The sequence below is a fragment of the Nestor notabilis genome, unplaced genomic scaffold (assembly GCF_000696875.1).
Source record: "Nestor notabilis isolate BGI_N333 unplaced genomic scaffold, ASM69687v1 scaffold23096, whole genome shotgun sequence".
Lineage (NCBI taxonomy): Eukaryota > Metazoa > Chordata > Aves > Psittaciformes > Psittacidae > Nestor > Nestor notabilis.
In genome coordinates this window covers 35,643-52,801 of record NW_009933633.1, presented here as the reverse complement: position 1 = coordinate 52,801, position 17,159 = coordinate 35,643, and the positions used below count along the sequence as shown (strand labels likewise).

General features: G+C 45.8%; 1 protein-coding gene across 1 annotated transcript in view; it reads right to left on the bottom strand.

The window, feature by feature from the left end:
- The window catches only part of ULK1 (unc-51 like autophagy activating kinase 1), a 77,934-nt gene that overhangs the window by 25,139 nt on the left and 35,636 nt on the right, over positions 1-17,159 (bottom strand). Inside the window, exons 9-12 of the mRNA XM_010016980.1 lie at positions 17,007-17,065; positions 12,616-12,698; positions 8,183-8,233; positions 1,114-1,202 (exon numbers count right to left, since the gene is read on the bottom strand). Of these exons, the coding sequence (XP_010015282.1) occupies positions 1,114-1,202; positions 8,183-8,233; positions 12,616-12,698; positions 17,007-17,065 (282 nt within the window). The remainder of the gene's footprint in view (positions 1-1,113; positions 1,203-8,182; positions 8,234-12,615; positions 12,699-17,006; positions 17,066-17,159) is intronic.

Genomic DNA, 17,159 nt, shown 5'->3' with positions numbered 1-17,159 from the left:
GAACCAGCACACCTCCATCAGCAAAACTTCAAAATGCAGGGCGGGACTGGTGCAGTACCCTTCCAACGTGGGATCCCCCCCAGTCTGGCAGTGAGCCTGTACCACCCCTGAGCTTCCCAGACCAGAAAAACTTCGGGCAAAGAGTCAGCTTTTCACACCATCTACTCATTCCAGGAGTCAGCAGGGCCTCAGCCAACCACCCTCTACTTACAGCTGCAGGGGAGAAGCAGCTCTCAGGGACCTCAGGGTTATGTGACATTCAGGGGAGAGCAGACCTCTCCTCTCTGTCCAGCTCACATCATGAGCACCTACATCAGCTTCTGACACTGCCTCTCAGCCTTTCCCACACCAGAGACACCTTGACCCAGGGAAACTCAGAGGACAACGCAAAGAAGCAGTAATGCCAGGGAGGAAAAAATTCACTTCTTCTCCCTTCCCCTACCCATCGCACCACCAGCATTCCTGAGTTCTAAGTCAAAGGCAGCTTTCACCAAGAGCCTCCAAAAACAAGCTGCCAGTTCAGCGAGTTGCAGGAATGTCACTTCACTGGTCAGCTCATATTCTGCCCTCCAGAAAAATGTTCATCATTTCAGGCAACCAGAGAGAAAAACCATCAGTTTGGATCATCTCTCACAAGGCCACCGGATTGTGGCAGGTCTGGCCTGAGCAAACAGCGCTGCTGAATGTCCCTCTGTGGCTCCTGGGAACGCTGGTCAGAAAGGAGGAGTTTGCTTTACAAAGAAGGGTGGATACACTGCCAAGCTGCAGAGACTTTGCTTGAAAACAGAGAACTTGCAGCCATATGCTGGATTAGTGACTGTTTTCTGGTTCCAAGGAACTTTCCACCTCTGCCAAGACAAGCTAATGTCATTAATACCAACTGCTTTCATAAAGGATTTTCACATAATAGGCAATGGCCAAGCTGAAAATATTTCTAGTGGGGAGAAAAGACAACCTCTAAACTCTACACGGACTGGAGAAGACACCGAACCAAACCCAGAACTAAAGTGTTCAGGACTTGCACCAGAAGACAGCAAAAGCAGAGACCTTGTTTCAATAAAGCAAGCAGGAGACCCGTTAACACAAGCAGCACATCCTCTGAGCCGTACTTACGGGAGGTGACGCCAAGTGGGAAGTAGAAGAGCTGCTGGAGGAACTACCGGAGCCTGAACTGGGATAAGAAGGCATTGGCACAGAAGCAGCTAAAACCAGCAAAAGACAAAACCAAAAGAAGTTGTCAAACTAAGATTAATCAACAATAAAAGTTCTTTTTCATCTTTATCCATACTGGGTTATCTCATGTAGTATCATGTATCTCATGTATCAGATGCAACCAATTAAAGGAGAACAAAAGGAAAACTAGTGTTCTGTTGGGTTATATGATTCACACCATTCACTCCACTGTGCACTATTTCAGTTATAGCTCTTGGGGTGGAAGGTCTCAGAACATCTGATCAAGGTCAGATGTCCACTTGACAACTGTCCTACACAGATAGCAAGATGGTTTCTGCCCTAAAAAGCCTCCAAAGCATCTTTGCAAATGAAGGGGAAGATAAATAGAGAAGCAGACTGCATTACTCATGTCAGGGGTAGAAGCTAGACCATACCCTTCATCAGACCTTGTGGCTTAGCACACATACATCAAATATGAGGAGTTCTGTGCTAAGTAAAACACATGCCTACTCAAGCCCTATGTCCTTGCTGCCCCAACAGTCACTCGGGCACCCCAGGCCATATGCTATAAAAAACCACCCACATAATTAACCATTCCACAAGGAAATAGTTCATTGCTTCCTATACCTCAACACGTTCTCCCTGAGTCACTTCTGCAAGTTAAAGAAGTTTTGCTTATTTAATCTCTTTGTACAGAAATTGTTACACAGCACAGGCTGTTCCTGCATCCTTTCCTCTTATGTTTTATTGTTCAGTAGCAGAACTGCCCATTTTATTCACTGCATTGTTGAACTGGCTTTTATAACTCTCACAGAGGCATAAAGCTCACACTGAAAGGACTAGTAAGCTTTGACCTTCAGGCAGAAACAATGATTAAGGCATCATAGGAGAAAAGAATATTTAACTCCAATGACTTAGGCAAGTGAGGTACAGTGAATAACTTAGAAGAGCTCAGCTCAGCCAAGGAGGGAGACAAGGTAAGGGTAACACTAACTCTCTAAAGAACTTTGCCAGTCCACCCGCACGAGAACAGTGCAGAAGTTGCAGAAGAGTCCCAACATCCCCATTTCAAGGCAGCTTTAAGTCAGATTTTACTCTGCAACCATTCATATCTATTAAGATAGAAATCAGAGGAAATGCTTAAGTGAGGAGAGGAACATTTTGCTGCTCTTCCATTGCGCTGGCAGAGAATTAGCACCTTGTATCAGACTTCTACCTTTACAAGATCTGTGCTAATGACTCCATACTTAATAAACAGAAGATTAATAACACCTAGAAGAAGAATGTTTCTGTTTGAAGTAAAACTACCTCTGTCATTAATCCCATTAGATACTACAAAGTACTTCATTCAACCGGCTAGAAAAATTGGAGTATATTTCTCTGCAATTAACTATTGAAACAGTGTTCTAATGATAAAAGAATGGGCAAATATGCCCTTTAATAAAAGGCTTTAAGAAGTGTTTCCATGTAGCCTATCAAAGAAGGTTAAAGGATGACTGGACCAGTGTCTCCTAGCACAAAAAGAGCAATCACTTTGATGCTCATTTCCTCAGTCTGACAGAGATGTAACAAGATCCAACAACAGGAAAATGAAGCCAAGGAAGCACTGACTTAAAAAACATGTTTTAACGTAAGTAATCAACCACTGTAATAGTTTAACCAGGGTCACAGGGATCTCTTCCACCCTTTGCTAATGTTAACAAAACCCAAATGTTTTTTTAAAAGGTCAAGTTATCCTGCAAATAAAGACTGATTCAGCAGAGTCCCAGGGCTTGTGCAATACGAAGCCATAGTGCAATGGCTGCATGGGATCTGACGCCTTTGCCTCTTGTGCTGGACCACGTTTTCTGGGTTAGGTCCATAATGAAATGAACCTTTCCAAAGCTTTGCAAGAGGCTACTTTTCATCCTCTGCATCTATTCTACACTTGATGTCTGTGCCCTCGATGGACTGTGCTGTTGAAGTGCACTGCCCTGGCTCCGCTAAAGGAACTGGGACCGCGGTACCCTGGCAATGGGTATTCTGGGAGGTCGGGCAGGGGCTTGGCACGGAGAGCTCCTCCACCCGCACCCCACACACTCTTCCAGCACAGCTGCTTCCCACTCCCCACGCTCAGGGAACACACACAGAGGTCTGAGAACTTGACTGTAACATGGGGAGCTCCGTCCTGCCTACACCACAACCTTCCCACAGTGCCCACAGAGCGATCCCTAGTACCTTCCCTATATATTTAATACCAGAAGTCTGAGAGGGGGGAAAAGTCTCCCCATTTTCACCCTGCCAGCCCTTACAGAACAGTTCACCCTTGTACAGACAGACCTTCCTCTTATGTAAAGATGCTTTAACGAAAAGGTAAGTGATTTCTGAACTCTATCTGCACACCTGCTGCAAGACTTGCATCACCATGCATATTTCCTAGAATTAGTTATTTTTGTTAGAGTAATTTCAGTTTTCTCTCAAGGTCCCCTCCACTCTATTTTGGTTCTGTGTTCATTATTGATTTAAACCCGGCTGGTTTAAACTGAGACTCTTCTATTTTTGTCTGTTTGCTTTGGACAGCTTTCCATTCATGTGGGAAGGAAGACAAGCCAGCAGACTTTTTATCATCTGAAACTCAAGTTAAAAACTCCGTCTGCATGAAGCACACCTTTAGATACAGCCTCTATTAATCATAGTTCTTATCTTAAACCCAAATTCACACTGCGAGGTCCAACTCAAAAGGTCCTGACACTACTTCTCTGCATGCAGAACCACAAGGCTTGGCTCTGACAAACCCTCTCCGACCGCCGCATCCCTGTGGGTGCATTTGGAGCGTCAGCCACGTAGGACAGCTTGAAAGCAAGATGCTCGCTTCTATCCCCTCCACACACCCAGGCACTCCCTGTTTAAAATTAAAAAAGGTGCAAACACTTGGCTCATCATGTTTGCAGCTCAAGTTTGAATGTGGGCAATGTTAACACGGATTGTAGGCCCCCACCCAAATCCAGAAATTGCTGCATTGTAATTGTAATGTAAATAAGTCTGGTTTAATAATTGTCCTCTCCGACTTGTTCCAGCAACAAAACAGTCACCCCTGTATGTTGCATAACCAATGCCAACTGGTTTCAAAATGGGAGAGCTGGGAGACATAAAGGCAAGGCTGTACTCCAGCTGTGTGGGTCTCCATACTGGATCCTACACTTGCAGAGGTCACTTCTGACAAACCATCCTACCAGGAGCTGGGTTGTCCTAAAATATCCGAGCCTTGACCTTTCTATAAAGCTTTATTTGTAATCCAAGTTTTACACACACTGGAGAGATGCATTTCTGTGATTATCTGGACTCAATTAAAGCCAGTTATGAAAAATCATCTAATTGCAATCTCTGACCAGGCAATACTCTCAGTGCAAAAGCTGAAAGGACTTGCTCAAAGAACAGCTGCTTTTTAGAGTTTAGAACTTTGCATCATTAAAATCTTCTCTATGCAAAAGTCATGGTGATTTTTTGCCAGCTTTTATGTACAATAAGATTATTAAGATCGTAAAAGTTAAGCCTGACAGATATTCCAGACGCTGAACCACCCCATGCAGGTCTGAACCGTAACTGCTCCCATTGCATGCTCTCTTAACTCAAAGTCAAGCAGGTACAAGCTTACTATTCATTAAAGGTAGGAGCAAAAAAGCCTCCAAAATATTCTGCACGGGTACCAATTACAGTGTGTTTACTGAGAGAAGACTTGCACAAGCATCTAATTATGCCTCCTCATGCATTATTACTGTAACACACTGCCCTATACCATATGCTGATCAGACCTGGCTACAGACAGACAACATTCTGACTAGACACAGTATTTTAAAGACTTTATTAATGAATTTGTACACATCTAAAGTACATGCTTAGTCACAGGTACAAAACCCACAACAGAAAATATAAATAAACAAACAAAAAACAATCAAGTACATGTTTTGGTTAACAAAGCCCAAGGCCCTGAACCCACTCTCCAGGCTAAAGCCCGTGGCAAAGAGCTTTGTGGTACACCCTGGATGGCAGCACACTTACGTCCTTGCTTCAGTGAAGTAAGATGAGAGGAGGGACATAAGAAGAGTCATCCCTCGAAACCACAGTGGAGAGCATGAGCTTGACAGGAATGTCATATTTAAAGATTTTTGACAGAAATGTTGATTTTTGAAGTGTTCTGAAGAACAAATTTATTTAAAGGGGGTCCCCTCACCGTAGCAACTTCAAAGTTAGCCACTTGCAGAACTGTCCACATTTGAGGACTCCCCAGTTTTCCAGAATTCCAAAACTACATTGTATTAAAAAACCCCTTTCTAATTCCACGAGATAGTGTACTAACACATATCCACACAGAATGGAGAGACAATGGCTCTCACTTTATTTTGATCATGGTGTGACCAGCTCTGGACCAGCCTTGACAGGGTTCAGGAGCACGGGTGATGTGCTCAGCTCCGCACGCTGGTGGCAGCTCTCCCGTTCTGCCCTTGCCACCTGAGGGCAGATTTCTCTGCAGGGGTAGGAGACCACCACCCCCTGCTCCGACTGCAAAATGCTCTCATATGCAAAGAAAGCGGATTTGGACCTAAAACTTGTTCTGGGACCTAAACGGATGCATCATTGCCTGTTTCTGCAGTGCAGGCACCTCTGAACTGGAAGGTCCTTTAGGTAGAGGCTGCACAGTGGGTCCCGGTGCATTCATCATTAAACAGCTACTGCTCAAAACCACAATGCTGGCACAGATCATCCAACAAACTCTCCTAAGAGAAACCTGCACACTCAAATGTGAATGCCTTAGTCCTGCTTCCACCGAAGTCAGTGGTAACCCAACTACCAGCTCCCAAGGAGAACAAAAGCACGCTGTTCCTTCCCCAGTACTGTGCAGAGGCCTGAGGACTAATTCAGTCTGAGCATCATGATTTACATGCAGCTGCATCTCTTCTCTGATACTTCCTACACTCATAATGCTGAGCCACATGTCGAGATGAAGTAGCACAATAAACTTTTGGACCCATCTTCATTCTGCGCACAAAGCCAGGGGAGCTAACTGCTGTGCAACTTCACCTTCCTAAGTCACCTACTTCAGCTAAAACTGCAAATATTAAGCATGTTAAGCAGCATTCCATACACTTCAGGTGAGACTTCCTTATCAAGATCACCATAAGCCAGGCCTTTGCTGACACACTGGTTCTTCTCTCACCCATTTAGAAATCAAAAGGACCACCACTCCCACGTGCAGCCTCTCATCCAGGCTCTTCACTGCACTTCCCAGAGACCTTCATCCATCACTGCCACTGGCAGTAGCAGAGACCTCCACAGCAGGCTACAAGAATCATCTTCTCCACTAGCACATCTCTGTGCATGACAACTTGAAGACCTCCAGCAATGGAAAGATGTTTCTCCCCTTGGCTTTTCAAAACCAGCAGTGGTCTCTCCGACCTGGAGAGGACTCCAGGCTGTGGACATATGCCCGGACGTAAGGACCAGCAGTGCAGCAGAGAGGTCTGGAGTTTGTATATTCCTTACCAGCCTGTAAAGGTGCTCTTTTTATTGGGCCTTGACCCTGCACTATTAACTTTGGTGCATGAGAGGGCAAAGGCTGAGCTACAGTCCCCTGCTCACAATGATGCCTCTGGTTTCTGCACAGTAAACGCGCAGAAGCTGGAAACTGAGGCCAAGTCTGGAGAACCCTCTCCCGTTTGCAGGGTGTTTTCTGTTCCCCTGGCCAGTGAAGCAATGGAACTGCCAGAGGCAAGAGATGAGTTGGTGGGCATGCAAGAACGTCCTGAGCAGGGAGTCCTGGGCCCACAGGGGAGCTGGACTTTGAAGGGCTTTTCCCACATGGCAGTGGTACAGCAGGTGCTGAGAGCTGAGCTGGCTTAGGAGCAGTCTTACACAGGCAGAATCCTTTCCTGCCTGCAGAGCAGTCCTGTTTTACAGGACTTGCCCCACATCTTGCTGGTGCAGATGGAGACAGGGGCCTGGCTGGTTTGCAAGCTCCCGTAAACCAGAAGCGTCTTTTCTTGCCCGCAGGACGGTCACCTAAGTACACAGTTAAAATCTGTATCAGGAACAACTAAGAAGTCCTGCTCTGGAAGCAGGAAAGCAGGAGACTGTCAGGAGCGACGTGGACATCAGAGAAGGGATGTCCACCCATGGCACACATTCAAGAGGGGCTCCATATTCAGCAAGCATTGGACACGCTTCCTCCAAAGCTTCCAGCAACCCAGATCAGTCACTGATGAAAATTCTTGGCTTACTCCTTTATTCAGAAGATTAAGGACACAGAAGAATCCTTCCAGAAGGAGGTAACCATACACATTTCCACTAAACCAAGTCTCTTGGCCAGAGGACTATTACATCCCATACACTAGAAGGAATTCTGACTTGTTTTTCATTGAAAACAAACTTCTGAATCATCAATAACATATGAATCATTCTGAGTATGTGGTTGGAAATTTTCAAAATCAAGAGAGGAAAGAAAGAACTTTAATGGAAACCTGTCTTTGTTTTGGCCAGTTCCCACTGAGCACCCAAATTTAACCCTTCTGAAGTAAGACTGATCAAGAATTTGGAGGTAAATGCTGAAACAAGAGCTGGTAACCAGAGCCTAAGGTACCACCTGGCAAGCATGGGCAAGAGCACCAGACTCCACCATTCACTATCCCAAACTGCCCTACAGATGCAGAAGAAAAGCAAGATCACGCTCATAATCCTGTTTACCTACAAGCAGCCTCACTGGCCAAGCACTTCATACAAAGCAGCTGAATGTGTTTCAAAACTACTTTTATTTCTACTTGAAGTTTCTGAACAGCCCCCATAATCATCCCTTTGAAGATAACTCAGCAAAATGAAATATGTTTTGATAGCAAAATCTGGACATGACACAGTAACAAAAGCTGAATCCCTGCCTAAGTCACTACGAAAACATAAAGCAGTCTTTTTCTTTTGAACTCACAGCAAAGGAAGTCATGTCATGGTTCACAAAGATTGTAATCAAAAACGCAACACTTACATTTTTTCATTGAGGCACTTGCATCCAAGAATGGGTGATGGAAAAACTCATCTGAAAAAAACCAAGAACAGTGACTCAGTGAAAAGAAATTACTGTAAGAAGGTTACAAAGCAGTTAAAGTGCAGCAAGTTACAGTATTTTACAGTGATTTTTCCACACTATTAGATCAACCATGGAAGTTGACTGACTGTAGTTGCATATAGCAGTGGTCAAGAGTGCAGACTGGATGTAGGACCTACTATGGCAAATTAGCTGGATCCAGAGATTGCTATTTAAGTATGAATAAAGTAAATGGCTCCTCTGCTACCAGTCATCTCTACAAAATCAGAGGGGTAAAGGGACAGAGAAGGGAAATCATCTGGGGCAATTACATGAATGAAGAAAGGGAAGGAAAAAACCCCAATCTTTGACCAAAGCATGGCCAAAGAACATGTACCTCAGGACTCAACACCAGTACTAATGGATTTTACTTCCCCACAGGGCATTAAAGACCTTAGTAAGGTTTTGTTGCAAGCTAAAACCCTGGGTTGCTGGGGAGAATACACTACACTCATTGTTAATGTTCCCCTGATTTGCAATAGCTCTTACACTTCTAGGAATGAGAAGCAGTTACTGAGGGGCAGATAGTGTGACTATGTTGAGACCTGGCATGGCCACGTCAGCACATGTGCATCAAAAGGTCCCATCAGCAAGAAGAGAGAAATCCCAAGGTGCCAAGTAGCACTAAAAGACGAAGTCCCTGGCTGAAATGGCATTCAAAGTCAGAAATACATTTTCCTGAAGGGCCACCACAGAACAACAGGCCAGTGCTCCCCTCCTTTCACACCAGACACGAGTGCTGAAGTCTTCACTCATTACGGGAGAATATTCTACAGCTCCAGGCCAAGAAAAGCTTCTGTCCTGGCTTGTTGGAGACCCTCTACAAGTTTGCCTGTCCTTACAAGTTGCCGCCACTCCCGACTCCTTCATGTCTGATCCACAGCAGCTCTGTGCCAGAGTCCTCTCCTATCACAACCAGCTACTCAGCCATTAGTCATGGATCAACGCTGATGATGTGGTTAACTGCAGGCAGTTCAAGTTCTTTTCCCAGCATGGATTTCCTGTTGCAACACCCAGTGTTTACAAACCTCTAGTTGTTGTACAGCTTTCTGTAAGCAGCTCCTCTTTGGCCAGTGAGCTTTCCATAATGGAGCAACTGTTTTCTTTGCTTGTCTGCTTTGTAAACTTAAACAATCCCTCTTCTCCTCAGCCCCTCCTTGCCACTGCCATGGTCCTGCAGCCAGAGAACACTGGTCTGGAGATCAGAGTGCACAACAGAAACGAAGAAAATCTCTGGCAGGGAAAGCTGGAATCTCTCAGATTAGATCTGCCGTAGATGGAGAACATCCCTATCCTGCTAGGAACTGCTCAACTGCTGGAGTTTCCTGCTGCTTCTTCAGCCTGCTCCTCTAGAGGGTACCATCCCTCAGTCGAGCTATTCAACAGAGGGGGTGGAAAGGATTTCTTTCACTTTTACCTCTCCAAACTGCTTGTTACTTGTGCTTGCAAAGCAAAATTTAAACAACCCTGCTTGTAAACATCACCAGAAAACTTGAAACCATCCTGGCTTTCCTCTAGATAACCTCTAGATTGCAAAGACCGTCAGCTCCTGGTAGAAGAGCCGCTGGGATGCAACAAGTAAGAGAAGCTTCAACCTTATGTGCTGTTATTGCATGAATCAGCTAAACTCTGGGGGACCTCTATGGAGGGCATCACCCACATGTCCAGGCAACTACAGGGCGACTCAGGGAACAAGTTGCAGCAGGACACCCCACTTCACTGGGGACAGTGGCTTTGTAATCATCCCTGACCCAGCAGCACACACAGATCTTCACCTTACATAGTGCAGGAGGGTAAAGAACAGTGAACAAAGGCACCGGCCATCAGCCAAAGCAGTGCAGGTGAAGAGAGCAGCCCATGGTTAGTTTGCCAGCAGGAGGACAAAGCACCTGCCTACTGGGAGCCATCTAAAGGAAGGGGAAGATCTGCTTCTGACAGGATCCAGAGCTTTGGGACATCAACAGTTTGTGCACAGCTGGCCACAGATGAAAACATGACGATAGCTGGGAACAAGGAAGTGCTTTCACTTAAGTGTTGATGCTGTTTTGGCAAAGAGCATCAACTGGAGGTCTCCTGAGCTGATACTTGAGGGAAAGGAAGAAGGATCCATTCAATAGGGTAGTTCAGAGAGTCTCCAAGCAACACAGAGGAGCTGAAAATCGAGCACCAGAAGACAGCAGGGAAAGGAAACCAGTTGTTACAAGCAGGGAGGAAGCTCAGATGCTTCAGCAGAGAGTTGGAGAGGAGGCAGAGGTAGATGAGACCAAGAATACAAGTGAATGCTGAAGAAGTGCATTGGTATAAATAAATCATGGCTTTGGTACTTGCTTTCCTCTCAACTGATAGGAGATTAGAATACAGCATGGGATGCCACACAATCACTGAGATATGCCATCTATAAAGCACAAGGAATATCTCAGATCCAGGCTTCTGTACAGAATATATTCACAAACCCTACCTGAAAAACAACTGCATCTTACAAGGACATGCCAATTTAGAGAGAAAAGGATCCTGCCTGTGATTAAGGGCAGACAACAATTTCAATGCAGCAAGATGTGCTGTTAACAGTTGTCCTGAGTGAAATCAAAGTCTATTATCTCAAATTTCCAAGTGTTAGACTCTGACTCATGCAGTCTACTCCCAGAGGTACAAAAACAGCTTATGGGGGGCTAAAAAGGTTTACCAGCCTCCATTTCTGACAGCAGGGAAACAGAAACCTCAAGGATATTTTCTTTTGAAATGCACAGCAGCATAATAGAAGAGGTAGAGATCCACATCCCAGATAGATCTGCAGGGAGTAATACTGAGAAGTGCCTGTATCCAAATCAGTCTCTCAGTAGCTTCAATGGCACCTTTTTCAAAAGGCTTGTTTTCCCACTTCTCCTCCTCTACATTCAGCACTGGATAATTATGATCAGCCTCAGTTAATCCACATGCTTGCCTCCCCCAGGTGACACTGTCCCCAGAAAGGCTTTCCTGGTATCTCTAATCCAAAAGAATAACAGAGGCTGCAAAACAACTTCTTTTCATCAACTAGCATATGCTGCCCAGCAGGAAAAAATCCACCTGAGCAGAGAAGCAAAAACAACAGAAAACCAAACCCCAAAGACATAAATATCAAACCCTTTTACCCCAAGCATGACTAAAAAGCAGCATCCTGAAAACACACAGAAGCACGCCTTATTTTCAGGGAAAAAAGGTACTGTCTGCAAAAGCAGAAAGCTCTGTGAGTTGCTTTGAGACTGCACACTTGGCACTTAACACAAATCCACAGGCTTTGGCCTCACAGCCTTGTTCCAGGAAAACCACTTGAACAGACTTCCCCAGCACCAAACCTCATTCAAACACAGAGGCTGAGGAGCAAACTTACCCTCTTCACCAGCAGCACTGGCCCATGGAAGCTGCTCCCTGGTATTCTCTGCACTCAGAGGAAACACCACCAAGACCAGCTTGCTTGGTGAGAGAGTATTCACATCCTGATTTGTACTGGAGACAAGTCTAGACTATCTTTGCCCACAGGGAAGGGAGAGGTGGGGGGAAAGAATACAAAACCCTGCACAGTTGCCTTTAGATGACTAAAAGGGCTCCAGGAAAGGTTCTACCTCTGCCTGCTTTCCTCTAGGCCACGGCTTCAAGTAGAGGTTCTTCAGACCTTTTGGCTCAGCTAGACGCATCTGGAAGAGGCTGCCAAAGCCAGAACTCCCTGGCACATAATGGTTGTTCTCATTTTAGAAGGAATTTAGACAATAAAAAAAGAAAGCCTTTATGCCCACCAAGTCAGGAGACAGAGACAGATCTAACAGAAGAGCTACGAGACTGCCAACTTGAGCCCCAGTGAGAACCAAAGCATCCTTCCACAGAAACCTGGAGAGGGAGGGAAGGGTCTGCAAGCAACTACAGTCTCCTAGCTCAGATTATCAGTGAGACCTTGAGAAATAGAGGGTATAGACTGCATTGATCATTAAATGGGTGTACCTGGCAGCTTTGTGAGGGAACTGTGACAGAGAAAGAACATGGTTGCAGAAGATACACATTTCACCTGGGACTTAAACTTAACACACTAGCAGTTCAGAGAGATTACAAAAGCAGAAGCCAGGAGAAGGGATGCAAGTAAGAAACGTTTGCTGAAGGTGTCCCAAATCTCCAGGTTTATGAAACTGTACTGGAATCAGCACTGACCCATTGCTAGCACATACACTAAAACCTTCCAGGCAAAATCCAGGTGTTTGCATGCCTCTGCTAGCACCATCCAAAAGCACACAGCTACGTGCAGTGCCATGGTGCAGAAGAAAATACAGACAGGCAGCAGAGCTACAACTGGAAGAAGGTCTTACCGAAGTCCATGCGGTCCTTATGATTGCGCTGCAAAAGGCCCAGCAACAGCTGCCTCAGGTGGCTGGATGTCTCCCTGGGGATGCTAGAATTGAAAACAAAAGCAAAATCAGAGACACCTGCAGTCTACTTAAACTGCTTTTACATATTCAGGAAGGCAACCTGCAAATGCAAACACACTTCGTGCCTGCTGGGCTAGGAAGGTAAGAGGAGCTCATTGGAGAGAGGCTGAACAGAAACATCTCTATTTGCATCTATTTGACTTTTACTCCCCATTGTCATTGTTAAGGTTACAGGTAATCTAGCTTTAGTGGCCTCTCCCATTCACAGTGGTGCCAATGTCATCCATTCAACATGCAGTATTTTGCAAATGATAAATAAAATCTCTTCTACTTGCTAAATAGGAATAAGGAGGTCATTAAAATGAAGCAGTTACCACCAAGTGGAAGCTTCCAGTTAAGACAATGGTGGTGAAATGTATCACCAATTACTACCATTTTAATAAGGCATTTCTTACCAATGCAGCTTATGTAAGACTAGCAGGTAACTTTTGTCTATTTGCTTCCTTGATATATTGCATTTATTAATCAAAGGCCACTAAGATGTGAGCAACTGCCACCTGATCAAGCTAAAATCATTGCAGCTATTACCCCACCCTCCAGTACAGTTAGGAAGAAAATACTCTTTTCAATGGCCACTGCAGCACAGAAGAGCTAGTAAATCATTGTGCCCTCCCTCACCCCACAGGCAGATGGGGGAGAGGCCAGGGCAGCTCTTAACAACCCCAGTAGATTGTAAGAAGCAGGAATAAATGAACAGATTAAGGCAGGGAAAGCAGAGTTCAGCTCTTGTGCAAGTGGATTCAGCTCTGCTGACCTTCCTGTGCAACCAGCAGCACTGTTTGGGGCTGTAGCAGCCTGGCCATGCCTGCAGCCAGAGCAGAGCTCTCCAAATTAAGTGGAGGTGGCTCCAACTCCTTTCAGCATTAAGTCTATTTATCATGGCCAGGCCCAGCATGGTTCCCATGGTCTGCCAGGCCCTCCCCTCTCCCCTTGTGAGGGTCAGTTCAGGTAATGGCATGTGTGCTCTGCACAGCAATTTCAACTGTGCAGAACCCAAGCCTGCTCAGCAGCTCAGCACTGAGGCAAGGCTGGGCTTTGCTGGGCTGGCATCACTCACTGCCCTGAAGCCAAGCCTGACTGATGCTGGGAGAAACAACCCTTCCTACAGCATTTCCACCAACTTTTTTAGGTAAAAAGAGGGGGGAGAAAAAAGAGAGGGGGGGGGGGGGGGAGGGGAAAGGTGCTGGCTAGCACCAACAGGCAAGTGAAACTAGAGATGTGAGGCAAAGTATGTATTTATAGGTTTCAGTACTACCCAGTTATTTTTCTGTGAAGCCCCCGCCTTGCTGGTGCAGGAATTTGAGCCCACCAATTCCTAGAACAGAGAATGATGGCAAGCATTCCTCATCCCCGTTTGTACTGCAGGAGTTGCTTTTCCATCCCTGACACCAGAATGGTTCCATGTGCCTTCCCAAAGGAGGAGGCCACCAGGACTCTGGAAGGGATGCAGTTAAACTGAGACCCTGAGCCAAGAAAAAACACCCTCTTGTTAAAAAAGGTGAGCCTTAGAAGCACACTGCATAATGGAATAACCCAAGATACCACAGCGAGCAGTGTCTCCTGAAAAATACATTAGAGCTGCAGACCTGCAGTCCTCCAGCGTTATCCACGACACATAAAGCTCTCATCCAAAATGAGCCCATTTCCCAGCAATGACTTTAGCTTTCATATGGTTTTAAAGCCAAGAAACAGGCAGGTCAAGTAGCAGAGCTCAGATGTCACAACAGAGACTGAAGACGGTGCAGATTAACAGCCTGTTTGCCTCCTCTCATGTCTAAACCATCAAGCTTTGCTGTACTACCTTCCAATGCCATCTTTTTTAACATAAGCAACAAAAGTGCCTCCTTTCCCCCGTGATCTAGAACATACTTTGCCACGCAAATCAGCACAATGAATGTTAGCTATGTAGATCAGCACTAGTAAAATAGTGAGGCCTTTGGGCTTTCTCCTACTGGCATGGGCTCCCCACCTGTCCTGGGTTCAGCTACAGCAGTCATTTTGTCTCCTTCTTAGTAGCTGGTGCAGTGCTGTGTTTTTGACTTTCAGTCTGGGAACAATGCTGATAACACCGATGTTTTTAGTTGTTGCTCAGTAATGTTTACTCTGACCAAGGACTTTCTCAGTCTCATGCTCTGCCAGAGAGGAGGGGAAGCCAGGAGGAAGTAGAGACAGGACACCTGACCCAAACTGGCCAAAGGGGTATTCCATACCACAGCACATCATGCCCAGTATATAAACTGGGGGGAGTTACCCGGAAGGCCCAGATCGCTGCTCGGGTCGGGCTGGGTATCGGTTGGCGGGTGGTGAGCGGTTGTGTCCTTTTCCCTTGTTATTCCTCTTATCATTATTATTGGTAGCAGTAGTGGTTTGTATTATACCTTAGTTACTGGAGAGCTGTTATCTCAACCCGTGGGAGTTACATTCCTTCGATTCTCCTCCCCATCCCTCCGGGAGCGGGGGGAGGAAGGAAAAGGGGGGGAGTGAGCGAGTGGCTGCGTGGTTCCAAGTTGCCAGCTGGGCTTGAACCACGACACCACCTCAGAATGGCATTTCACCTGTCAGCAACAGCAACAGCACCAGCCCAGCAGGCAGAGACTGAGCATCCAATGAGCTTTTCTTCCCCACCTGGTTTCCAAGCCAAAACACAGCACTTGCCATGGCGATGCCATGGAGGTGGGTGCCAGCCTGCATAGCCCCAAGGAGAATGAAACCAAACCCTGGCACTGCTGCAGTCTGAGAAAGAGGTCTCGAGTGGTTTTGTGTTTCATCCTGTGTTGGCAGGGCTGGCGAGGCAGTTTATTCATGTTTACTCAAGAAATAGCACAGATTGCAGCTCATGTTAGAAAGACAAACTGATTTTGGAAAGCAGGGAATCGCCATTCATACAAAGGCCACTTTGGATCTGACTTCTGTGGTGGGAAAACTACGGGCCTGGATCTAAATTGTGGAGGAATTTGGTAGTTAAGAAGTGGAGGTAAGCGAAAATGGTAAATACAGAGTGCATAAAGGACTCGCAACAAAGGAGAAGGACTAATCCCTACAAGAACAGACATGCTCTCTCTTACAGCTGAGTTTCATTTCAGCTGCTTCCTACTGAATACACCATGAGCCAAAGCATGATCAACACAAGGAACCTTATTAGTTGTAGGGATTCACTTCTCTCTTAGCAAAAAGGGTTACCTCAAAGGTAGTAGGGAAAACAGAAAGCTCTACTTTCTGTTCACACATGCCATCTAGCTCCAACTGTGTGGTGGGTTTTTTGCTTTGAATTGCTGTTTGGTTGTTTTACTCCATCACACCTTCTGGTTCAATCCAAGAAGTTACGTAGATGGCTCAAACTTAATCCTGGTAGAAATGTGTTCCTTCTTCCCCTTCCCTTTAAGTACTTAAAGGGAAGTTAAATGAACAGCTCAAGTCACTGATAAGAGCTCCTTGACAGTTCTTTCTGCTACCTCTTGGAGCTGTCTAAACTAAGAAGGGGAAAAAAGGTAAAATCCATATACAGAAACTCATTGAATTTCCTGCATATGAAGCTGCTTTAACAGCTCTGCCAAATGGAAGCTAACGTTCCGGTTAAAAAAGGCCTTATTTTTGGATGTATAATCTGGAACTTCAGTCCTGTCTCTGTATCAGGCTGAGGTTTTCAGAGCAGGCATGAGGTTCTGCTTTAAGAGCTCAGTGATCAAAAGAAAAGACCACAGCAACAAAACCAAAATACACTGACAAATCACAGCACTGAGCAGCTAGGTAACATACACCCCAGTGGGATGAAAGCAGTTATCTTCCCCTTGGAAACTGCAGCAGTGTGCATTTCCATCGAGGTTATAGTATTTCCTCCTATTAGCAGGATGGGCACAAGCAGTTGCTGCCCTGACACGTGAGAAATGGGAATGTGATCTGCAGCCAGGTATGGCAGGTTACAGTTTGGCTGCTCACACGATTCAAGAATTGCCACGGGTTCTGCCCAAGGCTCCCAGCCTCAGGGAAGCCATGTGTGGGACAGGACCACTAGCTGGCTCTTGGCATCACTAACACTTTCTGCAGTGTAGGAGACAAGGAGGATCTGTGGAAAGAGAGAACACCAACTCTGGCAATCCTCTGCTGTCTGATGTTCCCTGAGCCACACCACTGCCGGTTTAAGGAATGGAGGAAGGCATGCGGCCAAATATTTTACAGTCACCTCCCTGAGTGCCAACTCAGGAGCACGCAAGGACAGGTGTAAATACAGAGTAAACAAGTGCATACAAATGGTGACACTGGAAAATGCTTACTTGGGCATCAGCATCTTGTTTTTCTCATAGAAGAGGCGAAGATCCTGTGGGCTGCTGGCCTGTAGAGAAAGAAAACCAGCGCATGAGGCAGTTGACAGGGAAGGGAAGGGATTAGCATTTCTATTTCATAGTTACCCTGAAGAGCAGAGAGGC